We start from the raw sequence: 23,668 nt of genomic DNA, 5'->3' as shown, positions 1-23,668 counted from the left end.
TGGTGACTTCAGCTGCACAACTAAATCAGTCTACAGTCTTCATCTACCAGCACTCCACAACAGTGTCTCTAAGAAAATGACTTTTAGTCTACGTGATGAAGGGTAAATTGGGTTAACCAGGCACCTCCCCTAGTCTGCAGGACTTGCTATAGGAAACAGGATGGGGTAGAAGAAGACCCTGAGAATGAAGAGGAATTAGAGCAAGATGAGAGGAAGGCAATCAGGACCTCGCACGGCCAGGCTCGGTAGGATGGATTAGGGATAGCAGCTGTTTTGAGATTGAATGAAGTCAGGTTCGGAAGCTAACCACACCCTCTTGTCAAGAAGACTTTCTCAGCAGGCCATCTGCCTGTGAAATGAAGACATTCAGGGGTGTTCTGTCAGGCTGGCTGAAGTGATTTTAGATCAATTTAATACCCTGTGTTCAGAGAGCCACCAGCCTAGGGATGTTTGATCTGTTTTGTTTTCCTGTCCCAGGGATGTCTCTCAAAGCTCAAGTGTGCTCTCCTTTTTCTTTTTCTTTTTCTGAGATCTGCAAAACTGTGTTATCCTTACTGGTTCATGTAGCTACTTTTCCTGTGGCAGACTGAGACATCAGTAATCATTACGGCTGGCCCTGAATGGCAGGCATGGTGCTGGACACAGTATACAAGTTCTCTTATTGCATCCCCTGTCAATGAAGAAATAGTGTTCATGCTGGTCAGGTAAAGTACAGATTTACAGGGCTCCCGTGACTCGAAGGGCCTACCTGCTCATGACAGAGTGCAGCTGGCACACAGGTGCCAAAGAGCAGGAGCCCACACTTGCCCCTAACTGTGAGGACGCTTCTCATCTCTCAGGTGTCATATCAAGCCACAGTTAATGATGGAATTCACTCTACACATGGGTTTTGCATTACCTTGTACTTCCTGAATTTAACTTTCTAGACTACCAGTGAAATCTTTGCAAAGGGGGATGGCAGGGACTGAATAACCAGGGATCTTCAGTCTTGCAAACATGGTACAGATTAAACTAGCCTCCCCACTGAGTTGGTCAAGTTGACCACAGGACTTGCCTGAAGTGGGATTGAAATTCTGACTTCTAGAATTGCATTTGCAGTGAGTTTATATAACACACTGTCCAGGCCACTCTGTGCTGACCGAGGCCAGGCTACGGGTCAATATTTGGTTCCCTGGCTACAGCCCCAAGTGTTGGGCGAGACTTCCTCTCACAAGATGAGTCCCTTTGATACGAATAGAGCAGAACTGAGACTAGAACTGGGCAGAACCGGAGCGGGGGGAAACTTGCCGACAGAGCAGAATAGCACGTGCTCAATTCTGCTTGTAAATGAAAAAAGCTGGAAACATCTTCCACAGGTTATTTGAGGTCACACCCGCCTAGGCTAGCTAGGGAAGAATTTTGGAGGAGAACAGCATCATAGCTGGAGGAATTCAGACAATTCAAAGCACAGGAATGGAAATATTGTGTTGTATACCTTGAATATATGCAATTTGTTTGGGGGTAGGGAGGTGGGTGGAATTTGAATTCAGTGCCTCAGACTTGCTCTTACCACTTGAGTCATGCCTCTAGCCTGGGTTTTTAGCTGGTTATTTTGGAGATCGAGTCTCCTGGGCTTTTCTGCCTGGGCTGGCCTCAAACTGTGATCCTCCAGAATTCAGCCTCTGAATAGCTAGGATTACCGGTGTGAGCCACCAGCACTTGCCTACAAGTAAAAAAAAGAAAAAAAAATTTCTTTTTTTTAAAGGAGGCATTGAGTTGCCAGTGGGACTTGAACCGTAGGAAGGGGTAGAAAACTCAGAAGAGAAGCAAGAGATACAAGTTTATTCATTCATTCACTCATTCATTCATTCACTAGGAAAGTATTTACCAGCACCCAGGACTAGGACATAGGCATACTACAGCAAATGAGATATATTCTTGTCCTCTGAGAATTTACAGTGGCAGAAGAATCACAAAGACAAATAACACAGCATTTGCTATGAAAGTAAGAGCCGTAGGTCAGTGAGCTTCAGTGAGTATGACAAAACAAGATATGTGCCTACACCATGTGTGCGCACAACAACCCTGCTCATGGTTTTCACGAACCTCATTTTAAACATGTAAATACATGTAATCTCTGCAGAAATTAAGTGAGCCACAACCTGAACACACAGCTTCGTCCAAATCTGTGTCCTCTGATCCTCCATCTCTGTCACATGATCTCACAGGGGCTCCATCATTCTGAATGTCACAGTGTCCCCAGACTGGAGACGTTCCACTGAAATTCTCCAGTGGTGTGTGGGCAGCCCACGGACCTGTAGCATCGGTCCTTTTATGTGATGTGATTACTCTCGCCTTTACCTGTTCATTCCCTGTGTGGGGAAGAGATGAGCAGTGGATGGACATCCTTCAGCCTTGGAATTCAGTATTGAAGCAGAACATCCCTCAATACTGAGGAGACTCAGTACACATAAATACCCTCAAGAAAAGAGAGAATAGCTGGGAACCAGTGGCTCACGCTTGTCATCTTAGCTACTTAGGTGGGGGAGACTGGAGGATCTAGGTTCAAAGCCAGCCTGAGCAGAAAAATCTGGGAGACCCAAACCTCCAATTAACCACCAAAAAGCCAAAAGTGGGGGCTAGGGATATAGCCTAGTGGCAAGAGTGCTTGCCTCGTATACATGAAACCCTGGGTTCAATTCCCCAGCACCACATATACAGAAAACGGCCAGAAGTGGCGCTGTGGCTCAAGTGGCAGAGTGCTAGCCTTGAGCAAGAAGAAGCCAGGGACAGTGCTCGAGCCCTGAGTCCAAGGCCCAGGACTGGCAAAAGAAAAAAGAAAAAAAGAAAAAGCCAAAAGTGGAGGTGCGGCTCAAATGATAGAGTGCCAGACTTGAGCAAATGAGCTGAGTGGTAATGCCCATGCCCTGAATTCAAAGCCCCAGTACTAGCACACGAGCTTGTACACACACACACACACACACACACACACACACACACACACACACACACTGAACAGAAGTCATAGTGTGAAGTATTGGACTTTGTTTTAAATGCCATGTTATATCATTGTAAGTTCTTAATTATTAGAATAGATTGTGTCTCCCAGGGGGCTTTGAAACCACTCTGCTGGGCTCATGGGGGCTCCTGCGTGGTGGCCTTCCACACCTTTCTTCCCCTTCACGGATTCAGCACTCCTGGGGTGTGGCTTGGTTCCTACCATGGAACTCAAAGTAGAGAGAGCATTGTTTTATCTCTGATTTTTTTAGGTTCTTTTCATATTTCTTCTTCGTGTCCTGTCTCTTCTCAGGACACAGGGAAAGCACATACACCTTTGACTTCCATTCAGAAACTTAAAAGATATGCAGGGGAGAAGGAAGCTTCGGGAATGCATATTAGAAATATCCTGAGCGGGAGAGACTCTTCTACGATATCAAGTGCTAGACATTAAGGTCGGGAACTTTCTAGACTGGGGATGTAGCTCAGTGGCAGAGTGCTTACCAAAGCATAAGATCACGGAGTTCAGTCTCCAGTATCTCAAGAAAAACTGTAAGTATAATATATATGTGTATATATATATATATTATTTATTTACTATATATCCCAAGTCTGACTTCTTTTCATAATTTGGTCATGTTTTTCTAAATCCATTCCCAAATATGTCGTTTCTACCAGCCAATAAAGGACCCCTTAATTGGACTCTCGTCCTAATACAACCTATCATCTCCTGAGGACCTTTGCAGCCTCCACTTACATGGGGCTCAAAATGCAGCAGAGACTGGGAAGAACATAAACCAGAGACACCAATAGGGTTGATGAAGAACGGAAACCTGAAAATCCAACCACAAGCGCATGCATATTCTAGATTCAACATTACGTGGACTGAGTTTTCTGATGATCATCTGTCCAGTTTTCAGCACCCAGGGTGGTGAATGTGATGTGTTTACTCTGTGGTGGGTCCTGTTCCGGATTTCCAACCGTTCCGAAACAGTACCCAGAAGATCGTTAAATTACAAACGACTGCAATTGATTTCAAAAATCCCTGCCTCCAATCTGTGCCTGCCTTCTTAACTTTTAAATTTTTTTTTTGAAAGACACAGCACTTCTGTCCCTTTCTGCAGGCTGCTTTTCACCGGAAAAGCGAAAACGGACAGTTGGCAAAGCAGAAAGTTTCCAAACCACAGGGCGTCTGTTACTCCCATAATGACCTAAGCCAAAATTTCCATTTTTGCCAAGCTGACTGGAAAACATGATTTCTGGCTAGCCCATCTACAGGCAAAAAATAGAAAGAAAATCCCCAGCCATCCACAGACCCTACTTTGGTTTTCTCAGTATATATATATTTGGCTTTTCTTGTTGACAGTATTTATATCTTTCCTTTTTGTGGGGAGAATCATTGATACTGTACTAAGCTATCTAAAAATACAACCTAACAACTCGTTTTCAGAAAGAAAGAAAAAAGGATGTTTCTTTCTGGAGAGAGGCAGCAGAAATATCCTGCATGGCTTTGTATAAAAAACAAACACACATTTGACATTCTTTCACCCATCTTGCTGTGTTGCTAATTGGAAAAGTTCAGAGGTTTTGTTTTGTTTGTTTGTTTGTTTTTGCGGGGAGGGGGGAGCATTATTTGTGTACCTGTGCTGGTATTGGGGCTTGAACACAGGACCTCGGGACTGTTTCTTTGCTTTTTTGCTAAGGCTCTACTTCCAGCTTTTGGGTGATGAATTGGAGATAAAAGTCTCATAAACTTTGGTTCTCTGACTGGCTTTGAAGCTCAGACCTCAGATCTCAGCCTCCTGACTAGCTAGGACTATAGGCATGAGCTACTGGCACCCAGCAAGTGCAGAGTATTTTTTTAATTTAGTTTTCACGGCAATTTCTTCCAGAAAGTTCCATTCCAGAGTTTTTATACCTCTTGTGCCATCCTGCCCATGGTGGGGTTGGCTGAACACTCATCATTATGGAAGTTCCAGTGAATTATTCTCAACCTCTTGAAAGCCCAAGTTCTCCAGTTTTAAATGAAGATGAAAACTGTCCATCTCCTAGGGTGTTTGTGTAAACCCAGTGGGTGAAAAGTATGTTAAAAGCACCTTGTGTGATGGAGCTGTCTATCTGTACTCATAGTCATTTCTTATTGGTGACAGTAACAATCACCTGGCTAGAGACACAATCTAGTCACAAGCAGCTAAGAAACAAGAGTTTGATGTCTCCCTCCCCTACCTGGGGCATGGAGGCAGCAATAAATACTGCCTCCCTATTGCCCATGGATTGTTTCTGGGGAATCAGAATGGAAAGAACCCCAGCTATTGGTTGCTGTGCTCATCAGGGTAACTGGAGGATTGATCTCCAGCTAAAGGTGACAGCCTGGCATCTATCTGATCCAGAAGAAATCTGTGTATGGGAGGAAGGGAGGGGACATTTTAGGTACAGAACCATTCAGGGTGAAGAGGACGGAATTCAACAGTTGACAGCTCATCTCCACTAGCAACAGAACTCACAACACTCATCTACCTGTGACCTGGGTAATGAGGTCCACCCACCCTGACCTTCACACCCTGAGCTGGGCTCCATAAGTTGAGGTCTTACCAGTGATCTGATTATCATCCGTGCCTTTTGGTTGATTTTAGGTGTGGCTTACTTTCCTATGAAAGGAGAAAAAACTAAATAGAAGGGGCCAGAAGATTGCTGGTAGAATGTATGCTTAAGATCCTGGGTTCAATTTCCACGATCACAGAAAACATTGATTCTTACCATCCCTATTTTTTTGCTGAGGTAGACACCAAGAGCTAGAGAGATACTTTGATGGCCAGGCCATCCTTTCAGATGAGTGGCAGACCAGGGACACGAACTCAATCGCCCTGACTAAATCCTAGGTATGTGCCTTTGACAGCAACCTGGTCTCACCCAATGGGCTTCAACTCCTGAGAGTCAATAAGTTATTCTTTTTCTTCTTTTTTGCCTTCTTCTCAAATGTGATTATTCTTTTCACCAGCCTTATGAGATCAAGCTATCATCTGATAAGGGGCTGTCTTTTATGAGAACCCCTCTCCCGGAGCATGTCTGCCTAAAGCTGGCTGGGATTGCTTCTCTGGTTGAACCTGGATGAGAAGTGACCAGCCCCTGCTGGCCAGCCTTTCTTCCGTGCTTTGTCCCACCCTCTGCTAAACAGGAAGGAGCTTGCAGTTGAATGGCAACATCCTCAATATAGGGTTAGCCCTTCAATATCTCCTGGTAGCCACTGATCAAGCGCAGTAGGTCGCTTTCCTGTGCCTTCTGAGTAACAACTGAAGAACTCAGTTTCATGGAACTCCAATTCATCGGCCTATTATATCTGAAAATAGCTTTCATTTGTTGGTTTGAGGCAGAGTCTCACTTTTTCTTCCAGAAAGGTCTGGAACTCAAGCTCCTACTGCTAAGACCTCCTGAGTACTGAAACTACAGGCATGCACATCACATCCTGCTGAATAGAGCTTGCTTTTTTTTTATTTTATCATTTCTCTTCTTCTCTTTACCTATAGAGAAGTTTCTTTTAGAAGGGATCATTCTATCCCCTAAGGGTCATTTGGTAATGTCTGCCAATGCCTGTGGTGTCACAAAGTTGGAAAGGCATCCACTGTCATCTAGTGAGTAGTGGTCACAGACATTGTATCACACTCTATCAAGCAAAGAGTCACCCAGCCACAAGCGTCCATGTGTTGAGACAGAGGACTTGATAAGTTGCCAAAGCAATGTTCTTGTCTGTTGATCCAGCACTTAGGAAGGCTTTCACTTGATCTATGTGGGCTGAATGAATGAATACCTGACAAAGAGCTTTTCTGCATGGCATGAGTGACATGTGTGCTAGGCTATGTTGTAAGCCCAGGTTAATGTAGACTCAAGCCCAGGTGGCCACATCACAGACCCCACCCTGCCTCCCGTGTGTCTGTGTAAGCGTGGCAGAGCCAGGGAGGCAGCCCCCAGTGGGGACTGCTTCATCCTCCCTGCTCAGTGGAGATCACTAGCAAACATAGGCACCGATTTCAGGAGCTGTTACCACAGCTCTGCCATCAGATTCTGCCATCAAAATCCTACTCCAGGGCTGGGAAGATGTGGTAGAGTGCTCGCCTCATATACATGAAGCCCTGGGTTTGATTCCTCAGTGCCACATACACAGAAAAAGCCGGAAGTGGCGCTGTGGCTCAAGTAGTGGAGTGCTAGCCTTGGGCAAAAAGAAGCCAGGGACAGTGCTCAGGCCCTGAGTTCAAGCCCCAGGACTGGCAAAACAAAACAAAAAAAAAATCCTACTCCATATCTTCCTAGCTTCATGACCTTATGAAGTGACCACAGCCTTCACTGAGCCTGAATTTTCTCTTCTACAGAATAAAGCTAGAAATGGTATGCACCTCATAGGGTTGTTGTAAAATGCATTTCAATGGGTCGTACAGACAAAAGAGCTGGACACTCAGGGCTCACACCTATGACACTAGCTACTTAGGAGGCTGAGATCTGAGACTTCTGATTCATAGCCAACCAAGGAAAACAAATCTGAGAGACTATTATCTTCCAGTTAACCAGCAAAAAGTTGGAAATGTAGGTATGGCTCAAATGGTTGAGTGCCAGCCTTAAGAGAAAAAGCACAAGCCCCAAATTCAAGCCCCAGAACCAGCAATAAATAAATATGTGAGTAAAAGCAAGCATTTGGAGCTGAGTGGCAGTGGCTCATGCCCATAATCATAGCTATTCAGAGTCTGAGATCTTACTCGTCTCCAATTAACCACCAAAAAAAGCTAGGAGTGGAACTATGTCTTAAGTGGTAGAGTGCTAGCCTTGAGCACAAAAGCCTAGGCCCTGAGTTCACACACACACACACACACACACACACACACACACACACACACACACGGAGGGCATAAGCCAGATTCACATGCAATCACTATTATTTCTTTTTACAAAAGAATGTTCTTTCCCTTTCCTTTCCTTTTGTTTCTGTTTGTTTGTTCTGACTGTACTTGAGATTGACTGCGTGCTAGGCAAGCACAGCACCCCAGTCCCCATTTTAATTAAGGTAGATGACTCAGTGGCTCACTTTTGCCTTTGGCAAACTGAAGGCCAGAGCCTCTTCTGTCATTTCTCCCCCTCCAGTCACCCATTTTTCCTTTCTTCCTTTGCTTCTGTGCTGCCTGCTTTTTTCTCTCCCTGTTTCCCTTTTCCTTCTCGACTTCTTAGGAGCCTGCCAGAGGCACAGAAGACTTTCTGTTTTGGTACAACCAGTGGAGCCTGAGCGTTTATCCCACTTGATAGCAGCATGGCCAAACACCTCTTAACCTCTCTGCCTCTTGGTTTTGCCATTTATGAAATCTAAGTTGTAATGCTTCCTCCTTCAGAGGCCTATGAATGGTCGGAGAGGAGAAACTATACATGTGAAGCACATAACTGCAAGGGGTCCGTTGCATGCTGGGAGGACAGGCATCAGTCTCAGGAGAACTGGAGGGAAAAATCACAGCTGTCTCGTCTAGAGACATCTGTGCCAGTCTAGGCCATTCTCTTTCTGGGGGTAACAACAGCTCATCCTTAGTCACTACCCAGAGATGGGATAAAAGGGCCCTGTTCAGCCTGGGCTGACATCATTTGAGTGAAATATAAAACCATCCACTCAATAGATCCCTAAGTGAGGCCGGCCTAGATACATCCCCTCTCCATCCAGTTCCTGCAGAACGCCACATCTGATGAGGACTTTAATAGCACACCTTGTTCTCTGGGTGGATAGCTTGGGTTTTTTTTTGTTCTGGGCCAGGGCTTGGGGACTGGCTCTCTTTGGACTATGTTCTCTCATTTAAATCATCGGGTGTGTGTTTCAGGGCTAAGCATATCCAGATTCTGAGCTGCAAAGGCAATTCCTTCATGAGGATATTTGCAGAACCCATTCTGACAAAGAAGTTCTGGGGAGGGCAAGCAATCAAGGGCTCTTGTCCTCAAGAATGACATCCTCATGGCTAAGACAGAGGCCGATCCGCGTATAACTCAAATGATGAATAGTCCTCTCACGGAAGCAAGCGGTGGCAGCGTACCGGGTTAATTCCGTGCACTTTCCCTTCAGGACAGGGAAGTTTTCCTCAAGCGGTGGCGTAGGATTTCAACTCTGAAAGAGGTGAAAGAACTCAACCACACAGCAATGAGGGGGGGGGGGTGCCCCACACAGAAGGGACAGCAGATGTAAAGTCCTCGAGTAGGAACTTGTTTTAATTTTGAGGAAGAAGGGGCAGCCAGGGCGCCGGATGTGTGAGGGGCAAAGCAGAGCGAAGTAAAATCCTGCAGACACCATCAGCCGGGAGAGTGAGGAGTTGAGTTCTGTGATTGAGGGGTTCCCAGCAGGACAGGAAAGCGGCTCCTTCAGTGTCACTCTGTGTGGGCCAGGGAGGACCTGGGTGGGGACCTGGCTCTGCGCAGGTGCACATGGAAAGTGAGCCACCCCAGGGACGAGGAGTGACTTTTCCAAGGCAGGCCTTTTTGTGCTAAGGCTCCAGGAAAGTGGAAGGGGAATGGGGCAAAGAAGAGGGCCTTGGAGCCACCCGCTTTCTTCCCAAGGCACAACTGAAGTTAGGGCTCCTGTCTTTATTTGCAGTTGTTTTTCACCCCACTGTGGTTATTCTTATGCATGGTCCTGTTTCCCTTGGACATGGTATTGCCTTTGGGTTTCTCACTGACCCGTTCTCTCTGCTCACATCTTCTAAGACAGGTGGTGGGATTTGGGGCCTGGGGCAGGGGGTGGGGTGCAGATTTGAACCCCAGTATGGGCTGCTGCACCTAAGAGCTCTGGAAAGCTGCAGGGACAGTCACTTCCCTGTAGCATTTCCTCATTTGCTGCTGACCAGCCGGCCATAGCTGTCCAGGCGCCATCGGTGCCGGCCCCCCGAGGACCTGCTGTGGTCAGCCGGGGAAAAAGAACGCAGGGGAGCCCCCGACTGAGGTGGGAGCGCGAACCCCAGGCAGCCTGCAAGAGAGCTGGCAGAAGGTGTGTGCTAGCAGCATTCCCACCAGGTCTTTTTCAAAAACATTTATGGAGGTGGTGCTGCTGTTAGCTGGATTGGGAGCGGGTCGGGGTGACATTAGATTCAAAAGTCACTTTGTGTTTAGACCTGTAATCATGGTACGCCCTTGAGTAGAAGAAACTCGGGCGTGGGGCTAGAGGAGTGGGTATGGGTGAGAGTCAGGGTTTTTCTTTTGGTTTGTGCTGGTACTGGGGCTTGAACTCAGGGCCTGTGCTCTGGCTTGGCTTTTCTTTGCTCATAGTTTATGCTCTGACACTTGAGCCACACCTCCACTTTTTTTTTTGCTGGTTTATTGGAAATAAGAATCTGCAGGATTTGTCTGCCTGAAAGTCGTGTGTGTGTGTGTGTGTGTGTGTGTGTGTGTGTGTGTGTGTGTGCGTGCCATCCTGGAGCTTATACTCAAGGACTAGGCACTGTCCCTGAGGTATGTTGTTGGTTTTGTTTTTGTTGTTTTGCTCAAGGCTAGCACTCTACCACTTGAAACACAACTCTACTTCAAGTTTTGGGGTGTGTTTTTGTCACGGAGGGGGTGATTAGTTGGAGAAAAGGGTCTCCCAGACTTTTCTGCCTGGAGCTCGCTTTGAAGCAGGATCCTCAAACCTCAGCCTCTTGAATAGCCAGGATTACAAGCATGAGCCTCTGGTGCCCAGCTCTTTGTTAAGATAATTTCAATAAAAATTTTAGCTGAACATTTTAAGAAAAGGTTCATTTGAATTAGATGGTGTTTATTAGCTCAGTAGCCTTGGGTACACCGTTTATGCTGTGGTCCAGGAGACAGAGTTATGAATTTCAAGCCCAGGTCTGGTATTATTAACTTGTGTAGCTTTGGGCAATATCAGTCCCTTAGTCTCCACGCCCCCCCCCCCCCCGCCCTAATCACAGGTAAGGAGACATTGGTGCCTTCCCATAGTTCTTTAAAGTGCTATGAGCAGTCATGCCTGTGAGTGGTGTTACTAATGTTATTAAAATGTCCAAAATAGTACTAGAAATATACAAGGTTGCAGGAAGCAGCGGTCTCCTCCTCCTCCTCCTCCTCCTCCTCCTCCTCCTCTTCCCTGCTCCTCCTCCCTGCTCCACCTTGGCCACATGTTACTAGGGAGAAAATTAAGCCCCACAATCTGGGGTCTCACTACTCAAAAAAAAATTTTTTTTAACAAGCTCTTTTTCTAAATTTTTTATTATGTGGCATCTCCTGAGTTCTAATATCACCCACTCCAATTTATTCCTAGATGTTGTTTCATGAACAAAGTAAGTCCGCCACTTTTCAACCTCTGGTTTGAGTAAGTGACAAGGGCAGGCTTCCGTTGCTGGTGACAATCAAACCATCCGGTGCTCCCCACGGGGGACAGGGCTCTGGGAGCCCTGGGGGGGATGGGCTCACGGCCTGCAGCTTGCATGTCGGCCTCTCTTGGTGCTGGCCTGTCCCTGCAGCCTCTTGTCTCCCCTTGTGTTGCCCACACAGCACTCAGACTCTTGGGCTAAAATGATCCTCCCCCTTGGGTCTCCCAAATAAGGACACCCTGGACCCTATGTCCATTTTCTGTTGGAATTGGGTTTTCAGATGTCTGAGCTTTGCCCAGTGCCTAAGATACTCGCTGCTGCCCGTGCGCTCCAGTGTGGCCCCGCCTGCCACATGGGGGCAGAGCCACACGTGGGAAGTTCCGAGTGACGCTGCTCACGCATGAACAGTACTAGAGACGAGCTAGTTGGTTCTCACTGCACGATGGTACAGCATCGGACGGCCTGGACTGATGCTCTAGAACCTTCGAAGCAATGAGCTCCATCTGTATGCACAGGCGCGTGGAAGATCTCCAAGAAATCCTGAAATAAATATGCAGGAAGCAAAATGGTGAATGGCACGTGGCCCTGCTTAAACTGAAAAATAAACACACACACACTGCACACAGGCATACAGACACACACACGTGTGTGTGTATTGCATTTCTTGGATGATCACCTATACAAAAAACACTAACAGCTTATTTGCGCACTCACTTATCTATTATATTAGTTTTAAGGTAAAACATTGAGTGTGAAAATGTATTTTTAAATACAAATTCAATACTAATGTCTTTTTTAAATAGTCATTCAAAGGAAAACATGATACTTTCTTTTCTGATTTTTCTGGAAGGAAACCTGTTTTTCCTAGAGTAATCTTGGTGGGCGTTGCTTGAACTTGGCACTCTGTATAGGCTTTATTTTATTTTCAATGTATCAAGTGCTTTGGTTTTGGTTCTGTTCTTCTTTTAAACACCAGTGAGTCCCCTCTTTCTAGCCATGCCTGGGGTGAACTCAGTGAAGCCCCTTGTAGGCCAAGCACATTACATTTGGAATAAATAGCCACATGAGTGGAAGGACCTGCAGGCCAGCCGGCCCTGACGCTGCCCCTGTCTTGTCTCCACAGATGACAGAAGGCCGGCACTGCCAGGTGCAGCTCCCGGATGACAGGAAGCTGGAGCTGCTGGTGCAGGTAGGTCCCACCCATCCTGCCTTCCTCTTGTGGGTAAAGCGGGTGGGTAAAGTTGGTTGTTGTGAGGTTAGACCCTCTAGTCTACCACTTTCCTGCTATCTGGCCTTGTGCGGGTTAAAACCCTACGCACACAGACCCAGGATTAGGCAAGTACCCTGGGCCCCTCTCACAAAGAAGGAAGTCCAGCCGGATGGTATTGGTGAGTGCAGTCCCATAGTCAAATCTGTACGACTGGAGGTAGGGTTTAGCTCTTGGTACTTGATTTTTCTATTCCCCCAACACCCCAGATCAAGTGTCTTCAGAAACAGCAAGCCCTGCAGACAAACCACACCTCTTGTAGGCCGGAAATGAGCCAGGCTAGACTTCACTTCTAGGCCAACCTGCGTTCTTTTCCCTTTGGAGACTTGTCCCTGGCCCACTAAGCTTAGGCTTCGGTTAGAATGCAAAAAGAATGGGCTTTAGGAGTGCCCCAAGAGTACAACTTTTAGCCCTGTACTTTTCTCTTTTTCATTTCCTTCTTCCCTTCCTCCTTCTCCAGTGACCAGCCTCCACCCTGTATCCTAAATAGTTAGACTCAATTTAGAAGGAATCCATGTCCAGGACCCACCTACAAACCCCTTCTTCCTCGCTCCTAGCAAATCCAGCAGCCCTCATCTCACTGGACATTCTGGCAGGATCTAAGACACACTTTTCACCAGTCCCAGAGCTTTCCCCAAGCTCTCAGGTTAAATAGATCCTCTATACTGTTGGTGGAACAGGTTCAGTGATGGACAGAACAGGATTCTGAAGGCCTCAAATGATTGCCCCAAGGAACACACACAAATCCTTGAGGTCACCTTGGCTGGTTGGTGCATTAAGGTAGAAACATAAAGCTCCATCTCATAGGATTATTGTAAGGAGTGGATGAGACAACAGTAAATGCTAATTACTATTGTTAGATCTATCTCTAGTCCTCCTGCCTTGGGCCTCTTCAACTGGCCTCCCCCGACCAAAATGATTCCTATTATCTCTTAGAGTTTCCTAGATCATTAGGTAGTGAGTCCATTAATATTCTTTCCTTGGCCACTAGCATCATGGTCCATAGAATCATTTTCCTTTCTGAAACAGCCACATCTTAGTGAGCACACGGTTAGAAGGGAAATGTAAGCTATTTCATGGAATTACAAGTGAAAGTGAAAAATATCTTGTTGACTCCTGTTCCCATCCTCCTCTCCTTCCCAATCCTCACAGAGAGTGGTCTTAAGAGCTGCTACCACCTTTTGATGGTGGAAGAGGATAGCATTGGGGGGAGGAGGGGATGGTGAGCGGCCACATCACAGTTAATCTGGGTTTATTTTAACAGCCCAAACTTTTATCAAAAGAGTTGCTGGATCTCGTAGCTTCGCACTTCAACCTGAAAGAAAAGGAGTACTTCGGGATAACATTTATAGATGACACGTAAGTTTTAATGGTTTTTATACCTTTACCTTTTGGCTAAACTCCCTGTTGGTTGCTTCTCATGATTAACCAAAAAGAAAAAAAAATAATTCAGCTGAGTATGTCCTGCTTATTATTATTAGTTCACGATTTCTCTGTACAGGACACTCTTCCTGTGAGTATTGCAAAAGGAAGAGGAAAAGGAATTTCGTTTGATCCTTTGAACAACTCAAAATGTTGTTCTTCATGTTTTAGAAATCTAGGGGTAAGGAGTTTGTTTCTCTTAACTGTAGTCTGTCTTTACCTGCTTACTGACTTTGCTCAGGTGTCGATGATAAAAAGACTCATTGCTCATATCTTGAAACTGAATTTACGATTTGGGGTGGGTGGCAAGCAAGTTTCAGGACAAATCCGTGGTCCACATAAAAGATACATCATTTAATGTGGAATGGAGTTTGTAACTTAAACCCAGGTCCAATTTATACTGCCTTTAAGCTTTCATTTTGTTTTCTTCTACTCCCAGTTTTGTGCTAAGTTGTAGTAGAGTGTTGCATGTTTATGTGAAGCAGGTACAGTATATAAGAATACAGTAATGATCACCTAAAATGATGTAAGTGGATATGTTTGGATTCCTTAGCTCTCCTCTCTTTTTCTGTTTGTGTCTGTATGCATATGGGCATCAGTCTGTTTTATGTCAGCCTCATTTGTCTACATTATATGCAGCCTACTTTCATTAGAGAAATCATTTTCCCTTTCTGGAGAAAACTCCCAAAGTGTTCCTCAAATACTAAAATTCAAAAAATATTTTCCAGACACAGTATATATTGGCCAACCATCCAGCATTCTTTCCATAACTCGTTCAGTATAAGTGGGGTTTTTTTTAATTCTTTAGTTCAACCAGGTGGAAAATAATCTCAAGAAGGAATTAATTTTTTTTTAACACTTTGTGACTTACAATGATTTTTACCTGAGTAAACTAACAGCCTGGGACCTCCAAGCAGGCTGGACAAAACCCTTAAGGCTTGAGCCGGGTGAAGCTCAGGAAGCTGTCAGGAATTGTAGAGACACCCAGAGATAGTGTAGACTTGGAATGCTTTCTGTAAAATAGGCTCAATAAGAGGAGGAAAATACACTGGGCTTGCTACCTACCTTTGAATCACTGTGGGCTATTTGAGAGACTCCGCTATCTGCCCTCTGCTGGACAGAAAGGGAACTGCAGACGTCCATTGGCCACAAGTTCTATCCAGGAAGCAGCCACAGCCAGTTCATGTGAAACACACACACACACACACACACACACACACACACACACACAGAGTGAATCTGGATATAAATCAAAGTATATCAAGCAATATTTAACATCAAATCATAAATGCATAATGGCTAAGTTATATGGTATAAACTAGAATTGCTATAATCACTATAATTTAGGAGGTCACATAGAGTTGAGGCTAAAAGCATGAATAATGGAGTAATTTTATTTCCTGAGTGCCTACTAAATGCCAGTATTGTAGGTCCAAGCATTTCATCTTTAAACAACACAGACAAGATCCTTGCTCTCCTAGATTCATGTTGCAGTGGTATTGTCTAGCACAGCATAACAAAGAAATGAGAAATGAGAAAATACTGGAAATTATAGCTGCACTGCACATCATAAGTGAGTGATCATATGAAGAAAAGCTAGTTGGGTGGGTGCAGTTTTAGGCTGGGGGGGGGGGGGGCGGGAGAAGGGGGCAGGATGGCTTCCAGGGAATGAAGCAAGAACCAGCTCTGCAGAAAGCTTGGAGAGCCAAGCAAAACAGATGTCCATGCAGAGGTCATGGGGCAGAACTTAGCTTGACTTTTGTTGTTTGCTTTTAAAAAGAAAATAACCAGCCAGGTGCAGGTGGCTCACTAGCACTCCTAGATATTCAGGAGGCTGAGCTCTGAGGATTATGGTTTAAAGCCAGCTCAAGCAACTAAGTCCCCTGTGAGACTCTTCTCTCCAATGAACACTGAGAAAATGGAAGTGGAGCTGTGACTGAAAATGACAGAGCACTAGCCTTGATCAAAAGAGCTCAAGGACTATGTGGAGGCCCTAATTCAAGCCCCACAACCAACCAAAAAGAAAAGAAGAAAATAACCATGTGGCTACATTGTAGGAAATAAGAAGAAAATCAGTACAAAATCAGGGTGAGGGGAAGATGTCATAGACTCCTGGTGGCTGTGTGGTTTTAGGGCAGTGATTTGCTATGCTACCACTCAAGTTTTCTTATCTGTGCCATGGACATAATCATAGTTCCTGTCTTTATAGTAAACCCCATATACGGTACTAGAATAGGGGCATGGAATTATAGACCATTGGTCCATCAATAAAACAAGCCCTGAGATGGAAGGGTACCCTGGGCCACCAAAGGATGTCCCACTGAGGAGGAACAGAATGGAAGACTTCAGTGTCCTGGATTCCTCATGTTACAAAACTCAGGACAAGCTGGAAAACAGGGCATCCGGGAAAAGTTTAAGTTCTGTTGAACCTCAGGCAGACAGTGTGTGTTGGGCCCATCTCCAGAAAGTACAGAACACGATAAATAAATGACTTCCTTTAAGGGCCTGGGTCTCCCCGCCCCGCTTCTCTGCCCTGGGATTTCTTCCTAAAACCCCATTGGTGGACACATGGCTCCTCCAAGCCCTCGGCCAGGTATCTGCCCAGGCTCCAAGCAGTCTAAGCCCCTGGGTCCCACACATCCACCCCGCCCCCATGTTCTCTTTTATGTGACAGCACTGCCCATTTCAGAATTGTGGTCTGTTGGGAAAGATGCCTGCTGGCATTGGCTGCGTTTATTTTCAGAAAATCTATGAGTTGCGCTGGTGCGGGAGGGGGGTGGAGAGGGCGTGGAATGGAGGAACTGGCCATTTCCACCTTTCTCAAGCACAGGCCTGGAAAATTGCTTCTGTCTCAGGGTGTCGCCTTGGAATGTCTTTGGCACAAGCCTGGTCCTTTCCCTTGTCTGGTAAATATTTTTAGAAAGTTCTTTCTTTCTGCATAGCCCTCCCCACCCCCCCCACCCCTACACACACACTCACCCCACTGGGCGGACCCTCCCTGCGTCCTGGCTGACTGGTGTTTTCCAGCCCGCATGCCACGTCAGCCTGTGCCCTGGGTGAACTTTGGTAAATAGAAAAAGGCAAAGAGGAGGTTTTGTCAATGAAACTCACGACTGTCTACACCCTCAGCCCTCTGAGCCAGGAGAGAAGTGGACAGCTAGACTTCAGGTCCATAACGAAAGCCCTGATGATTACCAATGGGTGGGGAGGGGGATGGGCATCCATGGCCTTGCTGGACTCCAAGGCACCAGATAACTAAGGGTCCAACCTTTATCATTTCCACTTGCAGTGCTATAGTCCACCCCTAGAGGGCAGTCTTGGCCCTCCTATGTCCCTTAGTTCCCCCCACTCCCCCCACCACCACTATAGTTTCTTCCTCCCCATCCTTCCCCACCCCAATTCATTTTTCCCTTTCCTATGTATTGAAAGGCATCACTTAGCAAACTTTGTTGATGAAGAAATAACAAACAGAATTTACAGCAACGGTGACTTTGGGTCAACATCTGATGGGCAGGAGATGATAGAATTCTAGCCAGAAAGAGAACTTTAAGCTTATGATTAATCTGCCTAGCCTGCTAGGCAGGGATTGCCTGTCTTTTTTAATTGATTCACACTTATTTTTGCTAGTGAATATACTTGGAAAAAAATCAGGTGATGAGCAATAAGCAACTCTGCGCCCACTGTGACTGAATTATGGGTAACCTTCATTTTGCTGTTCAGAAACTACAGGCATTTTTTAAAATCAATTTTTAATTAGAGAATTTTTAAAGTTACTTTATGCTGGCACCAGTGGCTCACACCTGTAATCCTAGCTACTCAGGAGGCTGAGATCTGAGGTTCAAGATTGAAAGCCAGCCCATGCAGGAAAGTCCATGAGACTCTTACCTCCAATAAGCTACTCAAAAAAGCCAGAAGTGGCACCAAGGGTAAAGTTGTGGAGAGCTAGCCTTGAGAAAAAGAAGCTCAGAGACAGTGCCCAGGCCCTGAGTTCAAGTCTCAGGTTCGGGGTTGGGGAGGGAGGACATGACTTTACGCTGAGTATATTAATGCCAGGACTTGGGAAGTGGGAAGGAATTGAGAATATGAGACCAACCAGGGGTGTATAATGATACCCTGTCTCAAAAAACCAATATGCATATGAGGGTATATGTGTATACACTCATGTTATATAATACATGCAATAATCACAATATGTAATATAATACATGCAATAATCACATATATAACACCATGTTACGTACACATGAAGATCTTCTTAGGAAAACACTGTCATGGTTGAGACTTACCCTTTGGTTTACTTCCATTCTCCAGTTATAGTTTCTTTTAGAGACAACCAATATTCGGAACTTTCTCTGCATTTTTCCAGAACCAAATCTAAAACACATCTGTATTTCCTAGCGCTTTGACTGTACTCCGTGGTTTAGCTCACTGAGTTGTGCTGTGTGTGGTATTCTACAACTTTCTTACACTATTCATTCTTACAAACTCTCCCTGCAAATTTGTATGAATTGACTTCTAATTGATGCTGCCTCTTTTCTATAATAATACAATAAAGAATAACTCCGAGTTAGTCTCGTTGGCCATAGAGAAAAACTTTTAAGGCTTGATAGAATATTTTACGTATTTTACCGCATACATTTGAATAGCTGTAACACTGAGCTCTCTTTAAATCAATGGTATACCAAATTTGATGATATACAGTGCACAAATCCCTTAACTTCAGCCTTCTTGGTTTACACACAAAAAACAATAGTATTTGGAAGTTAACCTATGCTCTAAACATCTGATTACTCATCTTTATAATGTTCCTTTGGAGAAATCTGGGAAAAGTTATTAGTAATTTTATCTTGTAAAGATGAAACAAAGACCCTTTTTTCAGTGTTGAAACTGATAAGTGGTAAGAGATTGAGCCTAAAGTTACAAAAGCTGGCCAACACTCTGTAGTTTATTTTTCTACCAGATTTAACTATACAGTATCACTTTCACAGATAAAAGGCTTTGTTTGGATAACAAAGGATGGTTGCTCTTTAAAGAGTAGCTACTACTATTTCTGTTATTGGGGTTGTTTTTTGTTTGTTTGTTTGTTTTGCCTTTTCTTCCTATCTACTTAGAATTAATTCATTTGATGGTTTTCTTCTTTGGCCTAGGGAGCCTGGTTCATGCTTATAATCCTAGTTACTCAGGAGGTTGAGACCTGGGGGATCAAAGTTCAAAGCAAAGCCCTGGACAGAAAAGTCTGCAAGACTCTATCTCCAATTAACCAGCAAAATGCTGCACTGGAGGTGTGGCTCAAATGATAGAGCACTAGTTATGAGAGAAAAGATCGTGGGGAAGGCTGAGTAGGAGGCTGAGGCCCTAAATTCAAACCCAAAACAAGATTGGAAAATGGCTCCTGGCCCATTACAACATTTGTTGCGCTGTGACTCTTCACCCTCGCTGCGTTCTTAAGTTAGATTTTATGTGAGCAGGTTAAAATTGTCTTTAAAACAACCTTGGAAAAGTCTTTAAAACTGTCTTTAAAACAACCTTGTAAACAATCCACAGAGTTACCTGTACTTCTGACCCCTCAGAGGCCAAATTCTAGACAGTTTATACCCATAAACTTGGTGAGGCTCTATAATAAACAACAATAATTCACTATCTGTAAGTCTTTAATGTGGACCCAAGAAATAACACCCAGACAGCGTTTGACCCTGTACCTTCTAAAAGCTGTAGTATGGTTATCTGTGTTACACGTTCATAAATCATTTCATTAATCTACCTTCTTGATTAAAATATTTCACATATCATATTGAACGTGAATTTCAATATTAATCTAATGTGACCTAGTTTGTTTGTTTTAGATGAAAGGCTTTTCGCTATTGCTTGAGGCCTACCTCCAGCCCTCTTTGCTCTGAGATTTTTTGTTTGTTTGTTTGGTTGGTTGGTTGGTTCCCTGACCGGGAAACGAATGCTCCGAGATTTTTAAGACAAGGGTGCACGCTTTGTCCCAGCCAACCTTATTTTACTTTCCACTGTAGCTGGAATGACAGGCACATGTCACTAAGCCCAGCTTTCTCTGTTGACATGGAGTCTTGTGAACTTTTTGCCCAGGCTGGCCTCAATCTTCCCCATCTCAACCTCCTGAGTCGCTAAGATTACAGGTGCGAGCCACTGTGCCTAGTTTTTAGAACATCCCAATGCAACCAGTGTTACCAGTTTCTTGTTTGTCCTCTCCGTTATTTTTTATACATGTCTAAACATAGAAATGTCAATTCTTTTCACTAATTAAAAAGAATATTTAGTAGCCGGGGCCTCTGTGGCTCATACTGGTAATCCTTTCTGCTTAAGAGGCTGAGGCCTGAGAATCTGAGCTCAAAGCCAGCCCCGGCAGTAACGTCTGTTAGACTCTTAACTCCAGTTAACTACCAAAAGCTGTGGCTCAAATGATAGAGCACCAGCCTTGAGCTTAGGAACAGTGCCTAGGCCAGGTTCAAGTCCTAGGACCGGCGCGCGCATATGCGCGCGCACACACACACAGAAGCAATATGCTATATTTTTGTTTGTTTGGGGTTCTTTCTTTCTTTATCTTTTTTTTTTTTGGTCTGTTGCAGAGTTTGAACTCGGGGCCTGAGCACTGTCCCTGAGCCTCTTTGTGCTCAAGGCTAGCACTCTACCACTTGAGCCATGGGGCCACTTCAGGTTTTTGAGTGGTTCATTGGCGATAAGAGTCTCCATGGGGACTTTTCTGCCTAAGCTGGCTTTGAACCTCGATCCTCAGATCTCAGCCTCCTTAGTAGCTAGGATTACAGGAGTGAATTACTGGTGCCCAGCTTATACTATACTTTTGGAAATTTAACATTGCAGCTTACCAGTTGTCCAAAGTACAAATTACCCAAATTGAAGCAGGTTCTCTAGACTATTTTGTGGCTGTATTGTATTTTCCTGTCCAGTTTTTAATCTAGTTATTTTGGTAGAAACCTACCAGAAAATCATGTGGCTTATTTCTGTTAACTTTTTTTTTTTTTTTTTTTTTTTTTTTTTGCCAGTCCTGGGCCTTGGACTCAGGGCCTGAGTGCTGTCCCTGGCTTCTTTTTGCTCAAGGCTAGCACTCTATCACTTGAGCCACAGCGCCCCTTCTGGCCTTTACTATATATGTGGTGCTGGGGAATCGAACCCAGGGCTTCATGTATGCGAGGCAAGCACTCTTGCCACTAGGCCATATTCCCAGCCCTGTGGCTTATTTCTGTTCTTTATGCTTTTATAGATAATACAGAGAAACTTTACGTATAGATCATTTTACAAAGGTACAAGCTTATCTTCATAAACTCCTGGAAATAGAAATGGTGGTGCAGAGGCAGAGAGGCATTTATAGTTCTGGTAGAAATTGCAAGATGCATCTTAGTAGGGATGGTCCTGGGTTAAGCTCCTGCCCTTAGTGTGGGGGGAATTGTGCTCCCTTCCTTCCCCAGGCTGCCCTGAGTTGTGCTGTCTCTCCCCCCACCCCCCAAGCTTCGCCAGCACTGTGTGTTACTGATCTTCTGTTGCTTTGTTCCCACAGAGGTCAGCAGAACTGGCTCCAGCTAGATCACCGCGTGCTTGACCATGATTTGCCCAAGAAGCCTGGCCCGGTCACTCTGTCCTTCGAAGTCAGGTGTGTAGCTGTACTTGTATTCCCATCTTTTGCTTTAGCTTTAGCTTGTGTAGCATTTTCTTTTTCACATTTCTAGTGATCACAAAGAGAGAGGGGGAGAGGGAGGGAGAGTGGGAGGGAGAGGAGAGAATAAAAAAAAGAGGAGAAGTAGCGTGCTAGTGGCTCACACCTGCCATCCTAGCTACTCAGGAGCCTAAGATCTGAGGATCACAGTTAGAAGCCAGCTCCGGCAGGAAAGTCCGTTAGACTCTTATCTCCAGTTAACCACTCAAAAACCAGAAGTGGCGCTGTGGCTCAAGTGGTAGAGCACTAGCCTTGAGCACAAAGAGGCTCACGGACAGCACCCAGGCCCTAAGTTCAAGCTCCAGGACTGGCAAAAATGAAAATGAAAAAATAAAAGAGGAGACCTGTCTAAACATTATCATGTAAAAGAGACTCTACTGTCTCTATCTGGTTACCATAGACACTGCGTGGAGCTATTTTCTTTGAAGATAAAGGGTTGAAACACTTATTTCTCTTACATCAATTTAAGGCTGAAATATCTGAGCAATACATTTTAATAGGTAAGCCTGTTTTCTTATTCAGCATGCTCAAAGGGTGCTGTTTGAAATTCGACAAACATTTGTTATGACATTTTATATTGGGATAACACTTTGTTAGCGACTTGAGGCTAATGGAGTTTTGCACACTCTTTCCATTAGAAGGGAAGAGACAGTGCAAACATGCTTAGGGGAGGTATTATGCTAACAGCTGCGAGGTCTGAGCACGATGCAAGCTCTCCTTGACTTAGGCTCCAAGCTCTGCTGTGGAGTCACTTAACTCTACCCTGAAATGAAGGCGGGTCACCAAATCAATGATTTCTCAGTCTGCCCAGCATGGAAACTTCTTATCACTAGTTATTAGTGATCTGGGATAGATAGAATGTTAGAAGAAGCAACTCATGTACAAAATATTAACAACTGAGCTGAGAAGGCCGCGTGAGATCATCCTGCCCCCGCACTCTATTTTAAAAATAAGTGAAAGCAGACACTGGTAGCTCCCACCTGTAATCCTAGCTTCTCAGGAGGCTAAGTTCTGAGGATCATAGATTCAAGCAAATTTAGGCAGAAAAGTTGTTCATGAAACTATTATCTTCAATTAACCACCAAAAAGCTGGAAGTAGAGTTGTGGCTCAAGTGGTAGAGCGCCAGCCTTGAACAAAAAAGCCAAGGGGGTGTTCAAGGTCCTGAGTTCAAGCCCCATTTTACACAGCAGGTGTCTCAGAGATGTAATTTATTTTTATAAAGCTAGGTCAGCTGAAGAATGGTCCTGTGTTCTGAGATCATGTTAATTGTTGGGTGGAGAAAGTGGTGAAATCCAGATTGTTGTTCTTTTTCTTACTGGGCTTTTATGGCTATCTTCCCTTTCTCTGAGACTGTTCCATGAGCTCCAAAAGTGTGAAAGCAATGTGGGCTACCCATTTAAACCGTGTGTGTGTGTGTTTGTGTTTTATATAATTTATATATGTGTGTATGTATATATATGCTTTAGGTATGTGTGTATAAGTAAAAATATGTGTACATATATGTATTATATACATATATAAGTTAATTGATGATTGATTGTGATTGCTGCTCTTTGCTTCACAAATAAAATGTTGACTATTCTCTGTTTGGATTTTGTTTTGTTTGTATTTTTGTTTTGTGGCTTTTTAATGCTTAAATCTGAAATCTGCTGTGTGGTAGGTCTATCTTGAGTCGTGAAAATACCAGATGACAGAACCCAGTCTCAATTGTTCCCAGAACCCCTTCCAGCAGGTTCCAGGAAGTCCAGAGTGGCCTGCTGTTTGCCCAGGAGCTCCAGCTCCTCCCCCCCAAACCTGGTGCCCAGAGCACCCTAATCGTTGCCATTACTTTCCCTTAACTACTTGCCTGTTTGAAACCCTTATCAGTTTTTTTTTTAATTATTCACTTAATTCCTCCTCCCAACTGGATAATGAGGTCATTATAGTCTTTATTATTTCAATTAAGCAGTTGTTGTTACTTGAATTAAATCAAAGATATGATAACGCAAAAG

At 44.6% G+C, this 23,668-nt stretch overlaps 1 protein-coding gene across 1 annotated transcript in view; it reads left to right on the top strand.

Moving 5' to 3' along the window:
• The window catches only part of Frmd4b (FERM domain containing 4B), a 146,115-nt gene that overhangs the window by 28,693 nt on the left and 93,754 nt on the right, over nucleotides 1-23,668 (top strand). Inside the window, 3 exon segments of the mRNA XM_048356136.1 lie at nucleotides 12,415-12,480; nucleotides 13,823-13,917; nucleotides 21,521-21,613. Coding sequence (XP_048212093.1) covers nucleotides 12,415-12,480; nucleotides 13,823-13,917; nucleotides 21,521-21,613 — 254 coding nt within the window.

The sequence above is a fragment of the Perognathus longimembris genome, chromosome 10 (assembly GCF_023159225.1).
Source record: "Perognathus longimembris pacificus isolate PPM17 chromosome 10, ASM2315922v1, whole genome shotgun sequence".
Taxonomy (NCBI): domain Eukaryota; kingdom Metazoa; phylum Chordata; class Mammalia; order Rodentia; family Heteromyidae; genus Perognathus; species Perognathus longimembris.
The sequence above is the reverse complement of the archived record's forward strand: the minus strand, read 5'-3'. Positions and strand labels throughout refer to the sequence as shown.